Genomic DNA, 24,026 nt, shown 5'->3' on the forward strand with positions numbered 1-24,026 from the left:
GCAATCACACTAGCAGTTAACCAGGGCCAAAGCAATCACACTAGCAGTTAACCAGGGCCAAAGTATCTAGACTAGCCACCAGCCAGAGCCAGAGCAGCCAGACTAGCTGTTAGCCAACACAAGAGACGCCAGACTAGCAGTTAGCCAACACAAGAGACGCCAGACTAGCTGTTAGCCAACACAAGAGACGCCAGACTAGCTGTTAGCCAACACAAGAGACGCCAGACTAGCAGTTAGCCAACACAAGAGACGCCAGACTAGCAGTTAGCCAACACAAGAGACGCCAGACTAGCAGTTAGCCAACACAAGAGACGCCAGACTAGCAGTTAGCCAACACAAGAGACGCCAGACTAGCTGTTAGCCAACACAAGAGACGCCAGACTAGCAGTTAGCCAACACAAGAGACGCCAGACTAGCTGTTAGCCAACACAAGAGACGCCAGACTAGCTGTTAGCCAACACAAGAGACGCCAGACTAGCTGTTAGCCAACACAAGAGACGCCAGACTAGCAGTTAGCCAACACAAGAGACGCCAGACTAGCAGTTAGCCAACACAAGAGACGCCAGACTAGCTGTTAGCCAACACAAGAGACGCCAGACTAGCAGTTAGCCAGAGCCAAAGAAGCCAGACAGGAGTAAGAAGAGATTGATCCCCTACTCTCACACGAGGCAACTCTGAGAAATCTGTAATCATTCCTGTCACTAAGCCTTACACTAATCCTTGGGATTTTACAAACAACTGACAAGAAACACTTTTAACACTCACATACACACACACACAGTAGGTGAGGTTATGTTAGAGGGTATGTCACTGTGCACCCTGCTGATATCATTTGGGTTTACTGTATTCTGCCTCGTAATGAGAATGACAGATGTCACCAGGCCAGCCCTGCACGCACCCAAAGGGAGAGTGGGGAGGTATCTAAATGAGTGGAGAGTTGCTGTGGAGAGACACTTTATCAATTCTCAGAAAGCTGGATTGAGATCTGTGTGTGTGGTCTTGTTTGGGACCAGAAGTTCCCAGGATAGTAAACGACTGTAAAAAAAATATATATATATAATAGGGAGGACATTCTTGAGCCCCACAACTTCAATTGCTATTTCTAGGTGTGTGTGTTCGTATGTGTGAGTGTGTTCGTGTGAGGGTATGCGTGTGTGCGTGTGCATTTGTGTTGACTCACCTGGTTGTCAGTGAGCAGGTCGGTGTTCCCTCCTCTTCCTGTGCTGCTCTGCTCTGGACTCTCTGCACAGGAAACAAGACTTCACATCAGGCCGCAGCTCGACAAACTGGAGCCACAACATCCCATATTAAAGGTGCAGTCAGAGATGCTGTCCAAGATATAAAAGCAGCCGTCTGTCTTCGGGCCAAACCCTGCTATCTCGGTCCTTCATAATCACAACAACGTCTCCACTTCAGACAGCCCATTTGCACTGAGGAGGGACGAAAACCAACCCTTGAAACACGTGTGTAATTTACAGGGGACAAATCTCTCTTTTTTTTGTGATTTCAGGTTTTGTGTCCCATTTTTTCATTGTTTACTTAAGCGGATAATATCCTTTTTAGGGAAATCATGAAAAGAGTTTTTAGGAGATCAATGTAATAATTCACCAGCGTTTTGAGGATTATGGTGCACTTATCTCCGATTTGACCAATTTAAATTTCACAACATGAAGCCCCAGTAAGAATGGAACTTGAATCCAGGCAGCTAAACTTCCAAAGCTAAAAAGAGACTAGCGATACACCAGCTGGGTAGAGAACTTGAATGTTGAAGGATGAAGGTTGGAGTTTCTAACAGATCTCACGCCCCCCTAACTCAGCCTAAATTGGAGGTAACAGAGACCCAGTGCTGCAGTAGGAACAAAAAGCAAGAACGTTCAGATTAGGTCACACTCCATTTACACTTCCCACTAAATCCATGGGACACTTTTTGAGTGATTGCCAAAATGTATGCCGGAGCCCAGATGCAATCATGTCATATTATGTAAACAAACCCCCTGTTAGATGGCAGTCATTTAGCATTTAGCTGTAAACCAAATCAGAATGCTAAAAACACCACCCCTGAACCTTCACTCCATCTGGCCATGTCAACAATCCATGAGGATCTTCTCTGATGGGTGTTTCATTATCTCTTCGTGGTGAAAGTTCTCGAATTCCCCCACTAGGCTGGACACGACTGTCCACAGTCAGACGTGGGACAACCTTGACCTTGCCGTCAACCCTCCACTACCAACACCCCAGACCCGTCCCTGTCGATTCAGTCTGATGAGAACCCACTGACTCTCATATCCACACACAAACTCACCTCCCTCCAACTGCGTTCTCTATTAATAGTGGGTTGTTTAATGCTCTAAACCCTGTCCAGTACAGTATGAGGGTGACTGGAGAATGAAGGTAATCCTGTCAGCAACTAATACCTCTCCTCCATCACTGGGGCTGTAGACCACGGGCTCTCTTTGTTTTACTCAGACACCCACACATATATCAACTTCAAAGCCTACTCTAAACTTTCCCTGCCCTCCCCATCCTCTCAGTCCCGCCCAGCCAGCCTTGGAACCCCCCCCCCCCCCCCCAGCTCCCAATTCCTCCAGTCTCCCTAGCCTCCTACCACCACCGTCCCCACCACCACTTCCAGTGTCCCCAGTCCGTCAAGGCTGGCTGCTTCTGATCCGTCTCAGGTGCAGAGGTCAGTAGAGGGCAGCGGAGGGAGCACAGGGCTAATTATCCCTCAAAGCGATTAGTTACGTAAGAGCAGCCAGCCAGCCAGTCCATCAGTCAATCAGTTAGCCCAGCCAGCCATGGTAAGTCCTGCTCCACTGAAACCGTCAACCCTCCAGGAGGGGAGGGGAGGGGAGGGGAGGGGAGGGGAGGGGAGGGGAGGGGAGGGGAGGGGAGGGGAGGGGAGGGGAGGGGAGGGGAGGGGAGGGGAAGAGGAGAGGAGAGGAGAGGAGAGAGGAGAGGTCATGGAAAATGCATAACAGTAACTCAGGAGTCCAAACAGCCAGACTCTGAGGAATCTTCTCTGTTCTGGAATAGAACACTGACAGAAATCGGAAGGACGACAGGAACAGTTACATAAATAGTACATATCTTGTTGACATCTGCAAAGAACTACGGATATACAAACTATTTGTTGTGCGTCTGTGTGTGTGTGTGTGTGTTTGCCAGTGTACCCACCATGCAGGCTGGAGTGGGACGGACACTCCTCATGTCGCAAGTAGAACTTGACTGCTATCCTCCTGGGGCCCCACCTCTGCAGATGTTCGTACATCAGATGCTCGAAAGGGATCCCTCTCTCTGGGGAGGGGAACAGCGTACGGTCACAAGGGGTCATGTACCAACAGGAGTCTAGTAGGGGGGGGGGTCTCTGGGGAGGGGGGGGGTATCTCTGGGGAGGGGGGGGTATCTCTGGGGAGGGGGGGTCTCTGGGGAGGGGGGGGTATCTCTGGGGAGGGGGGGGTATCTCTGGGGAGGGGGGGGTATCTCTGGGGAGGGGGGGGTATCTCTGGGGAGGGGGGGTCTCTGGGGAGGGGGGGGCTATCTCTGGGGAGGGGGGGTCTCTGGGGAGGGGGGGGTATCTCTGGGGAGGGGGGGTCTCTGGGGAGGGGGGGGTATCTCTGGGGAGGGGGGGTCTCTGGGGAGGGGGGGGTCTCTCTGGGGAGGGGGGGGGTATCTCTGGGGAGGGGGGGTCTCTGGGGAGGGGGGGGTCTCTCTGGGGAGGGGGGGTCTCTGGGGAGGGGGGGGTCTCTCTGGGGAGGGGGGGTCTCTGGGGAGGGGGGGGTCTCTCTGGGGAGGGGGGGTCTCTGGGGAGGGGGGGGTATCTCTGGGGAGGGGGGGTCTCTGGGGAGGGGGGGGTATCTCTGGGGAGGGGGGGTCTCTGGGGATGGGGGGGGGGGTACTGACAGTTGAAAAACAATACTGCATCCTGACTCTCTAAAGTAGCTGAAACAGGCTTGTGATGCAGAAGGGGGGGGGGGGGGGGGGCTACAGTATCGCCCCACCCAGGGAGGGAATGTGCTGATATGATTTAAATTAACTGAGTGACCTCAACTGATAAATTCTTGTCACTCTAATTATTGTGTCAATGATAATAATAATGTAGATCATTGACATCAGTGACAATGTGCTGTGTTTAGCTGACAATCAAAGCATGAGGTTATCGGAGATTAGCTTACTATTAATAGAAGGGATAATAACATTAGCCCATATTATCCCCCTCACTGAACCACTGAACTAGATGCACACTGCACACAACGCACTGCACATGACACACTGCTACACAGTGCCTATGTAACCCTACACAGATACCACAATCTGTAAACAACTCAAAGGAATTCTTCTGTCACATGGAGGAATGTGTGGGCTGGATCCAGGCAAGGTTACCGTCTGGGGCCTGACTGTCATGTGGGTTGCGCTTCAGTCTGCATGGCCAGAGGCAGAGGCAGGGTCATCACCACAGACACCCTGACCCACATTTCCCTCCTCATGTTCTGCTTCTCCCTCTGCCTCATTCTCCCTTTGTATCCCTCTCTCAGCTAGACTCTCTCTCTCTCTCTAAATGTTTACATGTCTATCTCTTTCTATGTGAGCAGGGCTGGTTAGGGCCGGTCTGGACTGGGGGCAGGGTGAAAGATGAAGGGAGGGTAGAGGGGGACAGGGAGAGGAGCTCTGGGGACAAGGACACCATTGTTGGGGCCTGTGGCTGGTGGACTGGACCCGGAGGGAGGGGTTGACCCAGCCCCAATATTTACCCAGGCTGATTTTTTCACTTCTATTACAGTGACAACCTTCTTCTCTGTCTTCATCTCCGTCTCTCAGACAGACAGGCAGACAGGCAGACAGATAGACAGGCACACAGGCATACAGACAGACAGACAGACAGACAGACACAGACAGGCAAGAAGGCAGGCAGGCACGCAAGCAGGTAGACAGACAGACAGACAGACAGACAGACAGACAGACAGACAGACAGACAGGCAGACAGACAGGCAGGCAGGCAGGCAGGCAGGCAGGCAGGCAGGCAGGCAGACAGACAGACAGGCAGACACACAGCCTACCGTTGCCCTGCCACACCTCGGCCAGGTGGCAGCCGCTCTCCCCGGCCTCCTTGCAGAAGTCCACCACGTCTCGGCAGGTGGTCTCCGGGGTGATGGGAACCTCCGTCAGCATCTGCTGGGTGTCGTTGAGGAACACCGTCAGGATCGTCTGGAGGGGCAGAGCGTGGTTCCGGCGTTACAGAGGGACTGGTAGCTTGGAGGTTTCATGTTCGTGGTGCAGACATTGATATTGGGCCTAGTGGCTCCCTGGCTGTGTCTCAGTAATAAAGAGTGACCGGTACTGGGTCTCCAGCCCTGTCAAAGGCTGGCAGTGTCTCCATACAGAGTGCTACATCAAGTTGCCTTCTACAAATACACAGAGAAGGAGAGAGAGGTCAATCTGACAGTTGACTCTGACTCGAGCCAACACCCTCCTGGAAGGGTTCGGCCGGGAACATACCGTGTAGGGCCTACACTGTAGGCAGTCTGCCAAACAGAGACCTCCCAGGAGGATTGTGGGGCATGTAGGACGAGCTTTGTTCATAGTCCAACTCAAAGAGCAGACATATAGGCCCGGGCGAGGACGTTCGTGTGTGTTGGTCCACCACAGATTAGAATTTGGGCAAATTATAAAAATTGAATTTCCTGTGTCCTGTGTGATATTTGAGATAATCTGGGGCATGGCAACAGAATTGAATGTTTTTAGCTGTGGTATGGGTCACAATAGCTCAAACACACAGTCACATACATGGACACACACACCCCAGCAGAAAGCTTCCTGGATGATGGTATTTATGTCAAACAGCTGACATGGGTCGTCTCTGTTTAAAAACCCAGCCCTCTGTGAGTAGACTCAGCACACACATACACATACACAGCCGTACACCACGGATCGGAGCCTGTATGCCAAGATGTAAGGTAATCTCTCGCTGCATGCAGACAGATTCAGAGGAGGGCCCATTCTGTAAGGCTTGGATTACAACACCAAGCTATAATCATCAGATTATGCCGTGTGTAAACGTGTGTGTGTGTATGTGTGTCCGAAAGGTGACAAATGAAAACATACATCAGGATAAACAGAGAGAATACAAATCCAGGAGATCAGGGGTTATGGAGAGAGGAGGATAATCTCTCTTTCTCTCAGACTGGACACTGGTTCACTGTTCCTCCCTTTCAGTTCTATTTTCAGTAAAATACAAATGCTTGTGGTTCACGTCATTAGAAGTATGCGAATGAGTGTTTGTGTGCGTGTCTCTGTCTGTCTGTGTACAAGAGGTTGTAATCTGGTCAGTCCTCCCTGTGATTCACACAAAGCTCCCGTGATTCACACAAAGTTCAGAAAGTACACAGAGAGCAGCACAAGGGCCCAACCTGCTGGGACCGTACTGTTTCACCCACTCACCAGCTGGGTATTAGTGGTGCGTTGCACTATACTGCCAACATACTCACAGCAACACATTCAAACAACACACATCCCCTCAATTCACCCCAAGTTAACTCACGTTGTTGACAAAACAAAACCACCACATCTGATTAGTCCTATGCAATGTGTTGTTGTTATACAGCTCATAGACCCCAACAAGGAGTACTGAGTACATGTGAGTACAAACTCACCAGAGAACGTCTCAACCACACAGCACACAGCGACAACACCATTACAGGGGCTCCCAATAACGCCACTATCTACTGCCTCCGTCAACTGTTCCCTGTAGCACACAGCCAGCCCGCTGCTGCCCTGCCTCCTGACTTCAGCCCTGGATGACTCTGGTTATTTTTAGGAAGGTGCAGCAGAGCTGTGGTTCCTGAGCAGAACCAGAAGAGCAAGCACCTCACCAGCCTCTGACCCTCCAAACCCCTGGGACCTCCCCCTGTCTGGTCACCTTATCCACCCCGCATGGAGCTGGTACCGGAGCCTGCTTCCCCTCCTGGCCCTGGGGCTGTTCCTTAGCCCGGCTACGGGTCCAGGGACAGCTGCGGTGGGGCTTCTGATGGTGGAACCAGGGCTGGTCCTTGGACACAGACACCAGTCTCCGGAGCACCTGGCTGAGGAACCTCTTCATGGAGCCACACGAGGGAAAGAGGGAGACACACCGGAAGGAGAGACGGGGAGGGAGAGCCGGGGAGGGAGAGCCAGAGAGAGCGGAGCACAAACTGTCATACACGGCTGAGAGGCAGAGTTCTGTCAGGGCAGCGTGTGTGTGTGTGTGTGTGAGAGACACACAGAGAGAGAGAGAGAGAGAGGGGGGGGGGGGGGGGGGGGGGGCAGAGAGAGAGAATGTGTGCCTGGCAGAGTGTATGATACCATGCACCAGAATGGAGGAAGGAGATGGTGTCAGTAAACATGGGGGAAAGGGGGTGGTGGTTGGGGGGGGAGGCATCAGGGTTGGTGGGACAAGGGCCAGGGTATGGCTTGAGGTTCAGGGACGAGGCCTTGGCACTGAGGTGGGGGGTGAAGGGTGGGGGTTGCCTCTCATCACAAGGACCCTCTAGAGTGATATCCCCAGGACCCGTAGAATGGATTGAGGGAGATAAGAGGAGACTGTGACACAAACCAGACTGAGCTGTCAAACACACACACACTCAAGCACACACACACATACACACACACACACACAGCTCCCTCCCAACACAACCGTGACAACGATTTGATTTGACAGGAAATCAGTGTTGTCTGTCTGTCAGTAAAGTGTGCAGGAAATCTCATGTTTAACCATCTGGCCTAACCGAAATAACCCAACCATGCAGCTAAAGCCTGGAGAGAGGGGTGGAATGGCACGTTATGGAGGCAAATGATTCCATTCCGACTTGTTAATATCCCTTCTCTTGTTCCTCCTCCTCTTCCTCCTCACGTCCCCTGTGCCAAATCTTAATGTCCACACACACATATACTTCTTCCCCTGCTCAGGGTCCTGTCAATAATAAATCTGCAGACACAAAGCAGATCCTGTCAAAGCGCTCCACAGGGACTTTGACTGATGAGGCCTTACCCAGAATCCTCTCTGCTGCCTGGCGACGGCACTCTGTGCTCCTCTGTTTACCCAGACCCATCACCACCAGGCCTGTCCTCAACACACACACACGCGCCAAGCAGAGCTGAGCGTCTACAGACCACTGATCCCCACTTTGGTTCCGTTGGGAGAGCAGGACTTTATAAACAAAGCGTTCTTGTAGTTCGGTTTCGAGGCACAGCTTGTGGCGGGACGGATGTTTTCCGGAAGCACATGGAACAAGACTAACAAACAGCCGGCGAGAGATGTGAGAGAGATGGTGGCCTGTCTTATCATTAGATGGGCGAAAGTTCAACTCGGTCTCTTTGCTGGAGTCATTGTGTGTTTCGGAGGGCAGTCAACTGATTTAGTGTCCTGTCTTGACTCCCTCTGAAAGGAGCATACAATAATACTGTCCCCATGGCAACCCCTACCTCCATTCAAACCAAAGCTACCGCATGACTACAGCTATGACCACATCACAATGTCGTAACAAGACAGCTGCACACAAAAACATTTCACGCTCAAGTCAACACATGATGACATACGACACAAGCCTGAGAATGTCAATTTATCATTCAATTGCAGGTTTCCCAACTGCCAGTCCTTCTGCCAGTCATGTTGAAATGACAACTGAATGAAAAGTACAGTACATGTGCTTATGTAAGTCTGAACGTTATACCCAGTGACTGTACTTATAGTGGCCAGAAATAGAACATTGAGGGAAAGCCAGTTAGCGTGGCTAAGATATGCTAGCGAGACAGGCAGGGGTGAGGATGGATGGGTGACCATTTAAGATTGGGAATCAGCTTTCCTGGGGTAAAATATGTCTTGTTATTCCTCGTCTTGGGCCCAAAACATTACTTCTCAACATTCACTAGAGTAGTTGTTCTGACAGAGGCTCCTCCGCCCTCAAATCCATGAAGGTCTGATTAACTCAAGCAAGGAGGGAATGAGGCCATACCAGAGACAAAGCCCTCTGTGCCCCAAATGTGAGCCTGGGGGAATCGTATTGGTAGTCTGGTTGTCTGAGACGGGTGGTACTGTAAGTCAATGGCCAATAGGGTCATCAGCCTGATCTTCGGTAGACAGTGTCTAAATATAACCCTTGCCCCCAAGCATCCACTATGCCATACTCCATACCACCCAACCCCTATCCTACTAAACCCTGCCTCCTACTAACCCCAACCCCTACTCACCACTACCCCAAACCCCCTACTTCCTACCCCTGTCTCTGAGCTCAAACTATCTATTTCTCTGACTGTTACCAGGGCATCAAACCCAAGTCACTGAATTTCCACTTTATTTGGCTTCAATTAACATCCAGAATGTGTATATTTACAGACTTCACCCCACACTGCCCCTTCTATATTTGTCTTCCCTGTGGTAGCAGAGTCATTTATTTACATAACACAAACTCATAGCTGGTTGATCTATAGGCTACAAGATTGCTGGTACAATAACATTGGTGTGTTCCATGTCCTTGTACTAACCTCCTGTTCTGGGTACATTAAGTTCAGTTCAGTTCAGTCAGCGTTATCTCCAGCATGGGGCAGATTGATAGCCACTTTCTCACGCTGTCAAGTAACTTGCCGAAAATCTCTTTAACTCTCCTTGAAGCTTCCTTGATGACTGAGATTCTAATCTAGTTGAGTCTAATAGTCAGCAGTTCCCCTTGAACTCGAAAGAAATAGCTACAACCTACAACATCCTCTCAGATACATAATTGTCCAATGGAGATTACTCAAATTTCTCATAATTTGTATTTGGGCAACCCCTTTCCCGATATTTGGGTATCCTAAAATACCAAACTAATTCAGGAAGCAATGATCTTCATTACCGCATCCAAAAACAGGATATTCTATTTCTATAAACTTCCTAAAGCATTGCTCTTCTTACCACAAGGATGCATTTTTTTCAAGAATATGTTCCAGTAAAATCCCAAATATTGAATAAGACTGAAACAGAGATCAGAAATTGTTTAAACTTACCGGCAACATGACTGCTTAGGCCAATCAGTTAATATGTTTATTCTAACCGTTGACTTAAAAAAAAAAACTCTCCGTTATTTTCTCTGCCTCCCTCGACGGGATGGCAGGACGCTTTTTGACGAGGAGCTCTGCTAGTCCGTCAGCCAACTACAGAATAGAAAAGCAACGATGCTTGATCCCTGGCGGTGCGTGCAAACGCTGTAGGGCGAAGTGGGTCACGTTCTGGTCACCGAACATCCCCCAGCCTAGTAGGGGATGCATGTTGTTCTAAGGAATCTGCTAGACATTCCGACACTAACAGCTAAAGGCGCACACGCCACAACTAATTATTTAGATAGTGACTGTGAAAACGGCAGACATACACGTTCCAATGCGTAATCAATCCAAAGCAAGAACTCAAAATTGAGCAATAAGAGCCCAGTTTTTTCTGTCATTAACTAGGGTGTTCAGTCGGTGGTTTGAAGCTGTTTATTATTTCCTCGGCTATAGTCTTCTTAGAAGCGAGATCAAACTTGCTTGTAGCCGACGAAAGACGAGAAAAACGGACGTAAGGGACAATGTAACCTCTGCAATGTTAGTTTGACTTTCAAGACCGGAGAGCCGGATACTCTGTATGTCGGCGTCCAACAGCCTTTGTGTTGCAAACTTGAGGAACTGATATGACTAACATTTATATACACATGGCCTACGAATTTAAATCAAATCTGGTCAAGCGTCAGGCACGAAGACAGACAGCTTCCTCCTCAAGGACAAACCTTACGGACATAACTCACATCAAAGCCAGGACTGGCTTCTTCAGCCAGCCAAAATGACAAATGTGTAGCTTTTCAGCCAAATGTAGGTCTACTACAGACGCATGACACTACAATGAAAAGGATATTCAACAATATTTCATGAACACAATTGGTAAATTGATGAGTTTGATCGAAAGGCGGGAGAATGGCTTAAAAAGCTGTATTGCCACAATCAACTCTCAGATGGCTCTTTACTGCCATCTGGTGATAATTAAGGGAGATAATAAACTTAGCACTGTGATGGAGAACATACTAACATTGAATTCAGGGGCGAATCTAGGTTAAAACTTTTGGGGGGGCTCCAGCCAAAATAGGGCTAGATACGCCCATGACTGAATTTACTCTTAAAATAATATTTCGTCTACTGGCAGCCAAAAGTGGACCTTCTTAGATTAAATGTAGCTCTGGAACTCAATCATCCACCCACCCCCCACTCTCAAAAAACATATTCCAATACTATATTTGAGAATGTTTACTATCTCAGAGGAACACTTTGAATGTCAGCTTTACAGTCAAAATACAGGTAGATAACATTTAGACATAAATAAATTATGTATTACAAATATGCACACTTCATAAAAATGAGGCCTAAGGTAGAAGTCATAACACCAACAACAGCAGCATACGTACACAGGCGCTAACAGGATGGGTCATTTGCACCAGCAGGTAGACAGTGTTACAGCAGCCAAAACTCAGCTACAGGCTCATCTTAATCTATTAAAAATTATTCTTAAACTACGCATAATCTGCGTTCGGGGAAACCGTCTTTGAAACCATTCATTTTAATCTCAAATGTTTTTTTTAAATTAAATAATCAATAAATAATAATTGACTGAATTAAGAAATGACTGTGTGCTGTGTCTCTAGAGCTAGTACATTCTGCTGCAGGACTACTGGAGGCAGCAGCTAGTACATTCTGCTGCAGGACTACTGGAGGCAGCAGTTTTGTCCGTTGCCGTCGCGGGAGCGAAGACACATCTTGGGCTTGTAGTTCTCCAGGTACAGCAGCTGCTTGGAGTTGAAAGCTCCGCGTCGTTTACTGAGAGAGGAGGTGAGAGAGAGGGATGGAACACTGTGTGTTACTAAGACAAACTAAATGTAAGCTTATTAAATGGTGTTCATTTAGCAGACAATGTTATCGCTTTTATCCAAAGAGGTGTATCAGGGGGATTTGAACATACAACCTACATTTACATTTAGTCATTTAGCAGACGCTCTTATCCAGAGCGACTTACAGTAAGTACAGGGACATTCCCACTGAGGCAAGTAGGGTGAAGTGCCTTGCCCAAGGACACAACATCATTGGGTACGGCCAGGAATCGAACTGGCAACCTTCTGATTACTAGCCCGATTCCCTAACTCAGCTGACATCCCTCAGCCATTTGACTCCTCTTGATCTACAGTCAAATGCTCTACCGCTGGCTCCAAACTGTGTTTAGCAATGTGAGAATGTGGACTGTTGTTAAATTAACTTAACCAATAAATATTATACTATATCTATAAAGAGTTAGCCATCACCATGACCTTAGATACATTTAGTAGTCCTTTCGGAAATTTGTCGTGTGCCATACAGCAATGGTCAGACAACGACTACTTACAGTCGTATGAAGTGGACAGCATCTTCGTACTCCATTCCACATTCAATGAGGGCCAATGCCACCAGAACAGGAGCCCTGCACAGAGACACAGACAGTGAAGCAACCAGAGTGATATAGGAACGCTGCCCTTTTCAAAGAGCTCATTTCAGAGGAATGTTCGTTTTACTAGTTGAGTGTATAGTATATAGAATATAGGTCCACTCTAATCATCCTTAAAACTCCTGAGTCCTGGTGTTAAACCGAACACTTTGACGTTTGCTGTGAAGTCGGTTTCTACAGCACAGGAGACAATTGGACGTCAACTTGTTTAGAAGATCACTGCTGCAGGTCCGAACCAGACACCAGCAGGTGACTGAACCATACCATGAGATGAGATCAAAACTAAAGGCAAGTTGGAACAAGGGAGATGAGTTGGCGTCAATACGCTCCTAAAATAGCTCAGACGGACAGAGTGTACTTCACGGCAGGTCTGATGAGAGTCCCAGGTTTTGAAGGTTAGCAAAAGAAAGATAAGAAGCTAAGCTAGTATTAAAGCACAAAACAAGCAGCTAGAGCCTAGAAGATAAGATAGATAAGCTAGGTTGAAGGTAAGCCAGTGTGCAGACCATCCCAGGGAACGACACACGAGAGAGCAGATCATCTATCTGAGCCTGGCTTCACTGACCGGCCCAGGCCTGCCACACAATGCACGGCCACACAGCAGCCTGGCTCCTCTCTGAACTTGGCCTGGAGCAGATGCAGCCAATCATCCACTACTTGCTCAGGAGGGGCGGAGCCATCGTCAAATGGCCAGTCCTGAAAACCCAACAGAACATCAGAGGAATGGATCGTGACAAAACGTGGCTATGCTGGTATCTTTTAAGCCAGTACCAAGATGTGTTGTTTTTTTCATGAAAGCATAAGGGGATTATCATGTGTGTTTCTCACCAGGACTTGGATCCCTTCCTGTTCTACTGGGGTTTTCTCATATGTTGCAGCACACACTCTCACAAGGGTTTGCACACCAAACACCTTCAGGTCCTCAACACATAGGAAATAAATACATATTCAGTACTGTATCATGCGTCACGTTGTTGCATATCATGTTTAAAACAGGAGAATCACACCATATGAGATGCAGATGCAGATGATATTTACACAGGCTGGGATGAACACGTTAACGTAGAAAGCATTTCATTCATATTCATGTCTGTTCTGCTGTACCTCTATGAATTTGACCATCTGGGAGTTGGTGGGGTTGTGTGTGATGAGGAACCTCATACAGTCGTATCTGATCTCGACGGGGGCGGGGCGATTCATGTTGACGGGCAGGTGAACGACAGCGGTCTTCCAGGAGAGGATGAAGATTTAAAAAAAGAGTTCCAAGATGGGGTAGATAGATGAGGGGGAAAAACGTCTAGGAAAATCTACAATTTGCCAAGCCTATAGCGCAATAAGGAATTATTATTATTTTTTTAAAGAGGTTTTATCTTTTAGACTTCCACCTCCCAATCACCCCATTAAGGGCAGAAAGATGGATGGAGAGATGGCGGAGAGGAAGAAGAGAGGAAGAGGGACTAAGCTGCTGAGGGTCTGGCTGGGCTCTACCCTAGGCATGTACTGGCAGTAGAGTAGCGCAGCCTCTCTCCTGTATCGCTGCTGCTTGGCTTCGGGTTGGCTAGTCTTCATAAGGTTTGGCTGATCTTTAGATGGCAGTGAGGGCCTTGCCTTCATACAGGGCTATCTCCCAATTCACTTGTCCACAATCAGCAGGTGCTGTGCCTGGCAAAAGTCTCCTCCCTCCCTCGCAATCGCCATAAATATGCAACCTGTGAAATACATGAATCAGAAACAGAGAGAGATTTATTTAAGTTATACTCAACCTTTACCTTCATGCTAATAGCTAATTATGAAATCCTTGCTGCTCGTGCTAGATCCACAGTCATAACAATGGACCATGCATCCATTAGCATCACACAGAGATTGTTCTGTGGGACTTAAAAACGGGACATAATTATTAATTATCCCAAGGCCAGAATGCACTAAGAATGTCGCTCTATCCCGCCCATTTAATGTCGTCGTCTAAAGTAATCCAGGCAGTCCAGATGTACGTTTTATGTCGTGATGTTTCCAGTAGAGATTATAGATACATTGACTATTAAGACCCGATGATTAAATCAGTTGTACAAACCGCCGTGTGAGCTGAACGGTGTGTTCATTGAGCGTGCACAAGGCGATGTGACAGCCCCGCGTTCCAGACCGACCATTGATCCTCTCTCTCTCGTTCACAGTGGCACAGCGCTCCTGGCAACGGCTAACGGCTCCGGTTTAAGAGACTACCGAAAAGAAAGAAATCATAGAGATAGCTTGATGAGAGAAAATATATGTTTTAAATACAGAAAAGCACCGGTATTTGTGCAACATACATCCAACATTTTGTGAGCTCACAGTACCAGACAGCTACCAGACTTTACACTAGATCCCAGCCTACTATGGCTAGCGCTAGCTAATACAGTGGTACTGCACAGTACGGTTAGAATGGATTAGAAGCCATTTTGGGAATCAACAGCCAGTCTTGTTAGCCATAAAAAATACACTTTCATAGCTCTGGGCAACCTACACAATCCAGCATTAACATTGTTTATTTACTTACAAAAACGGTGTTAGGCGATAGCCGAAATCCCAGTATCACTATATAAGACAAGGATAACACATCCGCTGACAGACGCGTAAACCTTGGAGGTTACCTGGCAGAATGTCATGTGACCGCACTGCCAGAAATCTGTTTGCGACAGTAAAGACACGTGTATTCCCACATTCACCACTAGATGGCGTTATTATCCGTGTTTGACACAAAAGATCAGAATCAGAATTTGGTTTACTCGCCATGCAAGTTTACACAAAAACTGAATTTTCTGTGGCAGGAAGGTGCATACAATAAACATATATGGATCTTACATAAAAAAGTAGAAATGTACTATAGTCTAACTAATTCTAATACTTGATACTGATTCTTGATGATACTGATGATACTTAGATGCTTAAAATTAGTGCACCATAACCAGTTGTAGCTATCTTTTCCATTTGTCTTGAATATGACCATGAAATACACAAGAAGGAGTCTTTCTCTATAGTCGCAACCCAAAGGTGATATGTGAAACAACTCTCGGTCCTTTCAGGTGCGTGGTATGTATAATGTGTAGGTGTGGCAAGTCCGCTCTTGTTTCCGTGATAAAGACGATCCCAGAGCAGCTTGAATTTCTGAGGTAAGCCAGCATCTCATGAATAGATAAACACACCCACCTTATGTTTAGGACAGAACCATTTTTCACCTTTGCCAATAGCAACACACACATGCATACATACACCTGGGCTTGGGGCCTGTAAAGTTTGTTCTGACGCAGACCCTCCAGATCAGGTTTGACAGGATTTCAGGGGAGGAAGACATAGTTTGCTTTGTAGAGTTTCCTGCTCTGTTTTCAGTTCTCTTATTTCATATAATCCTTGCTGCTACACCCAAGGTAAGGTATTTTAAGATGGCTTTATTGTCTGTTTATTTTTATTTATAGGCTAATGGAAGCTTATTAATTATTGATATAAAAGGAAAGTATTTGTATTTCGCTTTGGTTGAAAGTCTCTAAATTACTGAAAGAAGGAAGAGTGTCTCCCATGTCTGATCTCATGAAACAAACTTATGATCAGCTCTGGCATACAACCAGCACAGAACCGTATAAATAATATGATGTTATCATGTATAATATTTGTCCTAATTATGATCATTTTTTACTAGTTTTTACTAGTTCTCCATGAGTACGTAAACCTTTCTTTATGGTTTAATTAAACAACCACTTTTTATGTTATTGGATCTTGTAAGGAAACCTATATTAGACTGTATGGCACTCTACCTCAAAGACTGTTAAAAACATAATTGATGTGATTAGAATGGTTTGATATAAACCAGCATGGGTAGAATATACTCCGTCATTTCACCACATGTTTTCCTAAGCACAGCTAAATACAAGTCAAAAAGTTACTGTCTTTATATATTTTTTTAAAACTACTGCAGTAGTTAGATACAGTAACACTGTTGGTTGGTCATTTTCTATAATGTCGTATCAGTGAAATTAGGATGTTTAATTAAAGTTTCTGTATTCCTGTGAAGCACACCTGCCGGCAATCTGTTTAGTTCAGGTAACCTGGAAACCATGTTTGAAACACAGATACTGTAACTTAGAAACATGAAGTTTATGTTTCCAGTAGTTTAATCCTATATAGGCCAGTAACTTTGTTCATATTCAAACAAAAACTAATTCTTATGTAGGATTTATCACTCCAAGACAGACACAGACAGACGGACAGACACATTTGGTTGTTTTGTGGAAAGTTTACAGTGATTTTATGGGGTTTTGAGGCCAGCCTGCCTTCAGCACTTATAAACCCAATCAATCAAATCCCACTAGATAAATTAAAGAGGCGTGTTGCAACAATAGCTGCTTTGGTTCATTTATGTATAGTATGCTTCTGTTCAGGCTTTTGTTTAGGCTCCCCATTAGGTACAAGAGGATGATGAGTCACTGCAACATTCCACATTCCTTTCATGGAGCGTGTCCTAGTTTGGGAAATATAAACAGCTCAAACTAAATCCCCAAGTTCGGTCAAGTTTTCGCGGTTTAGAGTTATAGCTTTATCCAATGGATTGTATGTAATCTAAACTGTTACCCACTAATAAGGACTTGCCAATATCCAGTGGAGAATGTGGGTGTTTCCCAGAGTTCAATCAAAGATAAATGATTTGAATTCTTTCTGCCACTTTCTTGATCATAATGTGCAAGGCCCACTGTGCTTCGTCTTATAAACGAATCTACTAACCTTCTTGTTATAAATGTGTGTGTCAAAATAGGGCCCAGGGGCTGGAAGCAACCCACTTTCTTTCTGCAATTCAGTCAATGTTCTGTTTTATAACAGACAGCCTTATAAAACATTATTCAGTAGTTTTCATCTTGTTCCAAAGCAAAACTAAGTGTTTTGGTGAGGTGTAAGGACCTGGGTATTTCAGCGAGGCTAAGGGTTTTGGGTCAGATGGCTGAGCGGTTAGGGAATCAGGCTATTAATCAGAAGGTTGCTGATTCGATTCCTGGCCGTGCCAAATAAGGTGTCCTTGGGCAAAGCACTCCACCCTCCTTGCCTTGGGGAGAATGACACTGTACTTACTGTAAGTCGCTCTGGATAAGAGCATCTGCTAAATGACAAAATGTAAGGGCTACGGGAAATGTGTTAAGGACTAGGGTATACAACCTGTTTGGGCGGAGTCTATGTGATCAGGTTGGCAGGACCCTGTTTGATCCCATTGCTTAACCTTTTTTTTTCTCTCCTCGGTCTTACAGGTGTGTGTGTGCGTGTCTACAGGTGTGTGTGCGTGTCTACAGGTGTGTGTGTGCGTGTCTACAGGTGTGTGTGTGTGTGTCTACAGGTGTGTGTGTGTGTGTCTACAGGTGTGTGTGTGTGTGTGTGTCTACAGGTGTGTGTGTGTGTGTGTGTCTACAGGTGTGTGTGTTAGTCCCCTGCCAGGCAGGATGAACTGGTCCGGTCTGGAAAGCCTCCTCAGTGGGGTGAACAAGTATTCCACCGTCTTCGGACGAATCTGGCTCTCTATGGTCTTCATCTTGCGCGTCATGGTCTTTGTCGTGGCCGCTCAGCGGGTGTGGGGAGACGACAGCAAGGACTTTGTCTGCAACACGCGCCAGCCCGGCTGCACCAACGTCTGTTACGACAGCATCTTCCCCATCTCCCACATCCGCCTGTGGGCCCTGCAGCTCATCTTCGTCACCTGCCCCTCGCTCATGGTGGTGGCCCACGTCAAGTACCGCGAGGAGAGGGATAAAAAATACACGGTTCTCCACGAGGGCTCGCACCTCTACGCCAACCCGGGGAAGAAGCGCGGCGGCCTGTGGTGGACCTACCTGGTCAGCCTGCTCTTCAAAGCCAGTTTGGACGCAGCCTTCCTCTACATACTCTACTACATCTACGATGGCTACGACATGCCACGCCTGTCCAAGTGCTCTCTGGATCCCTGCCCGAACACGGTTGACTGCTTCATCTCCAGACCCACCGAAAAGAAGATCTTCACCCTGTTCATGGTGGTGTCTTCTGCCCTGTGCATACTCATGTGCATCTTTGAGATGGTCTACCTGATCGGGAAACGTATTCAGAAGAGGATTGTGTTACGCGAGAAAAAAAAGAGGACACTCTTCGCCGAGAGCCACGAGCTCACGGCCACTGCCCCGTCGAGGACGCAGGCCCTCAGGGTGGACCCCACGCTCACATACAGCCAACAGAGTCTCTGCAGGAAGAACAAAGAGCAGGGAGCAGCTGCTTGTGCTACTTCCTTGTTGTAGTTCTCCTATTGTCTGGCTGGGTTCCCAGTCCACATCAGCATTCCAGTTACCATTATTAGCCACAATGTCATTGTCGATAGGTAGGCTTCATGATTTAAGAAAGCTTTTTGCGGTTCAGTTTACTGTATAGAATTGTTAGCATACATACTGCTGAAAGATGAGTAATAGGCTATGAATACCATGAAACCAGTTGAACAACATGCAAATCTGGCATGTGAGATACAATGGCTTGGACCTGTTTCAGGACAAGATCATGTACAGGATTCTCAAGTCTCTAAACAGAAAGTCTGACTGTGTTCTCAGCTGCTCTCTGGACGTCTGATCATCATAGACTGTGTTCCACACACACACTGCTTCTAGATTTCTGAACATGAACTGTGCCAGATCCAGGAATCGCCTGATAAAAGACCATCTAAAAAAGGACTGTTGCATGCACACATGTATAAAACTGTATAACTGTGTCGTGAAATGTGTTTCCATTTGTTTACCAAAATGTCATGTTGTGTACCTTGATTTTTCAGCAATAGGCCAAATGAACAATACAGCCATACATAATGACCTTGAGTTCTTACAGTACTCATTATCAATGACACTGAACACTGCTCACTGAAACCAGTACAGCACATTCTGTCACTCACAGAGAGCAGCAATACAAACATTCTACGATTGAAGTCAGTCACAGATGGAAAGACAGTTAGGGTTGAAGTGACTCATCTCTAGAAAAAGGTTCTTTTGCTGATGTTTTTCTCATTGAATATTCATTAATTAAATACGTTCTGCCCATAGATTTTTTAGTATTTAGTATATATGTATTTTGTATTTATGTTAAAAGTTTTTCTCTCTCTCTTTGTCTGTCTGATTTTTGTGTGCTACCAAGGCAACTAATCCCATTTCCACTGCAGTCAACTGAAGTCGTTTGATTTGGTTAATGAAGAGTTATACAATTTTTAAGGAATTGAAATCACAATAGACCAAACTCATGGAATTTGAATGGAATTAAGCTGCATCCCTGGTATGTTGAAATGTTACACCTCTCTCTCTCTCTCTCTCTCTCTCTCTCTCTCTTTCTCTCTACCTCTCTCTCTCTCTCTCTCTACCTCTCTCTACCTCTCTCTCATACATATAAAGGTTTTTTTCTATGCAGCCCACACTGCTTCTTTCTCTCAGCTGAAACCTCATTTTAAAATAGCAACCTTCCTCTGTAGCCCAGTGCTTTTATATGAAATTGTTATATAATACACACCTCTTGATCTGCTCCCTGCATCTCTCTCCTTCAAATGCACCCTCTATTATTCTCTCTATCATCCCTCTCCCTCTCTATCTCTCTCTCTCTCCCTCCTTCCCTTTCTCTCTCTCTCTCTCTCTCTCTCTCTCTCTCTCTCTCTCTCTCTCTCTCTCTCTCTCTCTCTCTCTCTCTCTCTCTCTCTCTCTCTCTAACTCCTTTTATCTCGCCATTGGAGACAGCTCCTTTTGTGCTTTCTTATCACCATGGCGACTGTACCCTCGGTCTGCCTGTCACTCAAACACCCACCGACAACAAATAAATGGTGAGGAGAGGTTCAGAATAGATGGACACAGTCCAGGAGTCTCTGATTCTTCAAACAAGGAGACATTACCACTTACAATATGGCAGAGGTGGTTAAAAAACGGTATTGTTGGAATTTATGAGCTCAAATGTCATACCACAGGGTTGAAAATGGGAAGACCATAGCAACAAAAGGACAATGCCTCGATTTGAGCTTAGTATCGAGGCTTCAGCACAGCCTTCATCTGTGTTAGTCAAACTGACTCTGAGGCACCTGGCAGATAGTCAACAGCATGATTCACCCACTCTCCTCCCACACAAGTGCCCAGGCATCATTTCACACACACTGTAGATACAAACACGCTAGCAATAAGGCAGCAATGCCAGTGCTACCACAGATTTAGTTCAAACATAATGTCTTGTTCAATCTATTTGACTGTGATTGGGGTGTTAACAAACCACACATGCATCAATGTACATGAAAACGACACACATATCATTGATCAACGTCTGCCAACAATTCTCTCTCTCTCTCTCTCTCTCTCTCTCTCTCTCTCTCATTCTCTCTCTCTCTCTCTCTCTCTCTCTCTCTCTCTCTCTCTCTCTCTCTCTCTCTCTCTCTCTCTCTCTCTCTCTCTCTCTCTCTGTCTCTCTCTATCACACACACACACACACGGAACACAATGTTTTGAAATGCTTACACGCTAATAAACAACAATTATTTAAGACAACTCATAATTGTCTTAAAACATGGAGTGTGGACAAGCAGTGCTCTCTCTAATACATCCTCCTCCTCCTTATAATGTGTATTGGTCCTCTTGTGTGTTGTAACTGGCACATAAATTAACAATTAATTATAACAGCCGCTGTGCTCCTCTCTCTACCCAAGACCCCCCCCCCCACCCCCCCCACCCCCTCACCCCCCCCACCTCCCTCCATCTGCCCCTCCCTGGCCTTATTCACAGTGATCTAATTAATCTGCACAGAAATAGACAGACAGACCTACATTTCTCCAGGAGATCATGCCTTATATTTATACCCCAATACACACTGAAGTTGTTTGTGTGTGACAGTGTGTGTGTGTGAGTATGTGTGTGTAAGTGTGTGTGTCATAGAGGCTAGGTTACCATAAGGTTACGTGTCACATTTGACCGACAGTAATCTTTATTTGCACAATGATTGAACAATTCCTCACACGGCAGGTTACAAACAGTTCCCTGTACATCCTCATCACAAAAAAAAGTATCACTGAGTTTCCTTCTGATGGTCAGATCCATCACTGTCTGGACAGACATCCCCAAGCGGTCAGAGCCATAAAATGTCTATCCAACATCAGAGCACTTTAGTACATATTTGATCAAATAAACCTGGTTTCTTTCAAGTATTTGCTAAATATAACTCCATCACAAAATTAATATATAAGAAACATAACACTATATACTGATATTGCAAATCTAAAGGTGTGTTGCTCCAATATCACATTCACAACCTCCTCCCACATGTAAATACAAACGCAAATCTGAAATCATCTAAATACAGTTTGGCTCATGGCAGCATCTCATTGGATATGAAACACTGGATACAACAACATTACATTCAATAAAGCAGCAGTAGCAGATTTTCATGGGTTCTCTGTTTAGCCTTTTAGCCGGTGACAAAAGTGGATGAGAAAACAGAGGCACAACCTTCTGACCAGTCACCCTCACTATACTGCAGCCCTCCTATATGTAGTCTGTTGAGAGTTCATTGTTCAGTTATTCTCAAACCTTTGGTAAACTATGACTGGAGTGATCCTTGAAGGAATAGATATAGTGTGTGAAAATAAGCCTTTAAACACAGATTGTCTTGACTAGTTACTGTGCATTGCTGAATATCCAGGCAACTATCATTCAGATACTCAAGGGGCAGCATGCTTAATCACTGTCCCTTACATTCAGTAATTCTGATTCGACTGGGCTGTAACTCAACTAGACTGATAATTGAGCAATTATGTGCAAATTATATACACCTAGTAGTGGGACTTCATCCCAGTAAAACAGAGCTGTGTCATCAACTGAATTCAGGCAAACACAAACATTACTCCATATATCGTTAACACCTGTTCAGTCACTGACATAAGAACTGCAAAGAGGCTAGGTAGGGACAGAAAGGAGGGACACAACTTCCTGGGATGAGACACAGCCCTTAATCAGTGTGCATCTCTCCAGCTTCCTCCTGGCAGAGTTGCGATGTCACTTCCTTATCTTTTTTACTTCCTGTCTGAATGGAGGGCTTGAACTGCCATGTCACCTTCCTGGTCAGCTCGCACTGTGTCGCGTCTGCAACTGGCTCCACCCCCTCTCCGTCCGCCTCGGCAAACAATTCCAACAGGACTTCCTGCTCCAGCTCCGACCACATCTCCCAGGAGGGCTTCGTCTTAGGCTTGGATCTGGCCGGGTCAGAGTCAGACATGTCGGAGTCGCTGTCGCTGGCGGTGGAGCCCAGGACAAAGCCCACCCCAGACCCAGTGCTGTCAGAGTCCGAGTCCTTGGAGCCACTGTAGGGGGAGTGGCCCTCACTGACCATCTGCTGACACTGCGGCCCTGCCAGGTACACAAAGCTGTCTGTCGACAGGAAGTCCCCCTCATCGAGGTGGGGGCCGGGCTTGAGCAGGGAGGAGGAGGGAGGGGCGGGGCTGACCTCGGAGGTGGGGGTGACCTCGGCCTGGGAGACGGGGCGGGCGGACACAGCCAGGTAAACGAAGCTGTCGGTCGCCACAAAGGGGTCGATGTCGCTGCTGTCGAGGCCGGAGCGCCGCAGCGCGTGCTTGGTGGGGGACAGAGGGCGAGGGGAGTCTGCCCCCGACAGGATGGCAGTGCCGCGCGCCGCCAGCCTCACACTTCCTTTAGCGGTGGTGGCGCCTTTTCTGGTGGTGGTTTTCTCCTTTCCCTTCGCGCTGTCCAGAGGTTTGCTTTCCTCGCCCCGCTTCCCCACCTCCCTCCCCTCGGTCCCCCTCTGCTCGGCCTCCAACTCTGCCTCCTTTCCCTGCCCCCCCTCGCAGTGGGACGATGCCCTCAGCAGAGAGGGGTAACACCATTGCAGCTCAGAGCTCTCCTCCCTCCCCCACTCCTTGAAGCCGCCCAGCTCTTCCTTGTCCTGGTCCAGGGAGGTAGAGCTTCCGAGGTCGGACTCAGTGTTGGGCCGGTCGCTGTCTGAACCACCGTCCTCCTCCTGGCTGGTGTGACTGGGGTTGGACAGCGACATGAACACGCCGCTGGAGTCGGACTCCAGAGTCAGATTGGAATCTGGAGACCCGTCCTCCTTCTCCTCCTTCTCCTCCTTCAGCTCCTTCTCCTCCTTCCCTCCAGACCAGGCCTGGGTATCTGAGGAGGAGCCCAGGGGGAAGAGCTCAAGGCTGGGTTGGCTTCTGCTCTGGTCCCCTGGATCTCTCCTCATCCCGGGCTTATCCCTCAGCTGGCCTGCCGTCTGGGCTCTGTGTGGATCTGGCTGGCAGTGAGAGAGGTCCAAGTGGTCTACAGATGCCAGCTCTACTTCCACTTCCTTGGCCCTCCTCTCCAGCTCTTGCAGGGAGAGCTCGGAGGCAGCACTGGAGGGGGGGTGGGAACCCCCGAACCCAGAGGGGGGTCTAAGCAAGGGCCAGTTTTTGAGCGAGCCGGTACAGAAGTCCGAGTCACCCCCCCAGCCCTCGTCCCACAAGGTGTTCACCATGTCCAGGACGGTGTCC

At 47.3% G+C, this 24,026-nt stretch overlaps 3 protein-coding genes across 10 annotated transcripts in view; 1 reads left to right on the plus strand and 2 right to left on the minus strand.

Annotated features, from left to right (window-relative positions):
- ppp1r13ba (protein phosphatase 1, regulatory subunit 13Ba) overlaps nucleotides 1-10,752 on the minus strand; it is a 23,553-nt gene extending 12,801 nt beyond the window's left edge. For 4 of the 7 annotated variants that reach the window (XM_047051079.1, XM_047051064.1, XM_047051073.1 and 1 more), the window contains exons 1-4: nucleotides 6,914-7,171; nucleotides 5,055-5,202; nucleotides 3,175-3,294; nucleotides 1,181-1,242 (exon numbers count right to left, since the gene is read on the minus strand). In XM_047051079.1, coding sequence (XP_046907035.1) covers nucleotides 1,181-1,242; nucleotides 3,175-3,294; nucleotides 5,055-5,202; nucleotides 6,914-7,093 — 510 coding nt within the window. In that variant the 5' untranslated portion in view covers nucleotides 7,094-7,171. Of the gene's footprint in view, nucleotides 1-1,180; nucleotides 1,243-3,174; nucleotides 3,295-5,054; nucleotides 5,203-6,647; nucleotides 6,743-6,913; nucleotides 7,172-10,011 lie in introns of those variants that run through there. The other 3 variants (XM_047051105.1, XM_047051089.1, XM_047051097.1) reach the window with 3 other exon arrangements.
- A 512-nt stretch (nucleotides 10,753-11,264) lies between these two features.
- On the minus strand, nucleotides 11,265-15,152 carry ptp4a2a (protein tyrosine phosphatase 4A2a). Of its 2 annotated transcripts, none has more exons than XM_047052046.1 (7): nucleotides 15,036-15,152; nucleotides 14,574-14,718; nucleotides 13,607-14,211; nucleotides 13,331-13,414; nucleotides 13,068-13,198; nucleotides 12,404-12,478; nucleotides 11,265-11,844 (listed from the first exon to the last, which is right to left on the minus strand). In XM_047052046.1, the coding sequence occupies exons 3-7, from the start codon at nucleotides 13,700-13,702 to the stop codon at nucleotides 11,733-11,735; spliced, it is 498 nt and encodes a 165-aa protein (XP_046908002.1). In that variant the 5' UTR covers nucleotides 13,703-14,211; nucleotides 14,574-14,718; nucleotides 15,036-15,152; the 3' UTR covers nucleotides 11,265-11,732. The 2 variants fall into 2 exon arrangements, with proteins under 2 accessions (XP_046908002.1, XP_046907998.1); XM_047052042.1 differs by having other exon boundaries at nucleotides 13,331-13,423.
- Nucleotides 15,153-17,860: 2,708 nt separating this feature from the next.
- On the plus strand, nucleotides 17,861-19,619 carry gjb9a (gap junction protein beta 9a). The gene has a single exon (XM_047018234.1). It carries the CDS (start codon nucleotides 17,956-17,958, stop codon nucleotides 18,775-18,777), a length of 822 nt encoding a protein of 273 aa, XP_046874190.1. The 5' UTR covers nucleotides 17,861-17,955; the 3' UTR covers nucleotides 18,778-19,619.
- Nucleotides 19,620-24,026: the final 4,407 nt, after the last annotated feature.

This window comes from Hypomesus transpacificus, chromosome 3 (genome assembly GCF_021917145.1).
Source record: "Hypomesus transpacificus isolate Combined female chromosome 3, fHypTra1, whole genome shotgun sequence".
NCBI lineage: Eukaryota > Metazoa > Chordata > Actinopteri > Osmeriformes > Osmeridae > Hypomesus > Hypomesus transpacificus.

Coding starts and splice junctions, on each gene's coding strand:
- ptp4a2a (XM_047052042.1), bottom strand. CDS start 13,702: ATGAATCGCCCCGCCCCCGTCGAGATCAGATACGACTGTATGAGGTTC. Junction 13,424..13,606: donor AGATGGTCAAATTCATAGAG/GTACAGCAGAAC, acceptor CTATGTGTTGAG/GACCTGAAGGTGTTTGGTGT. Junction 13,199..13,330: donor AGGAAGGGATCCAAGTCCTG/GTGAGAAACACA, acceptor TTGGGTTTTCAG/GACTGGCCATTTGACGATGG.
- gjb9a (XM_047018234.1), top strand. CDS start 17,956: ATGAACTGGTCCGGTCTGGAAAGCCTCCTCAGTGGGGTGAACAAGTAT.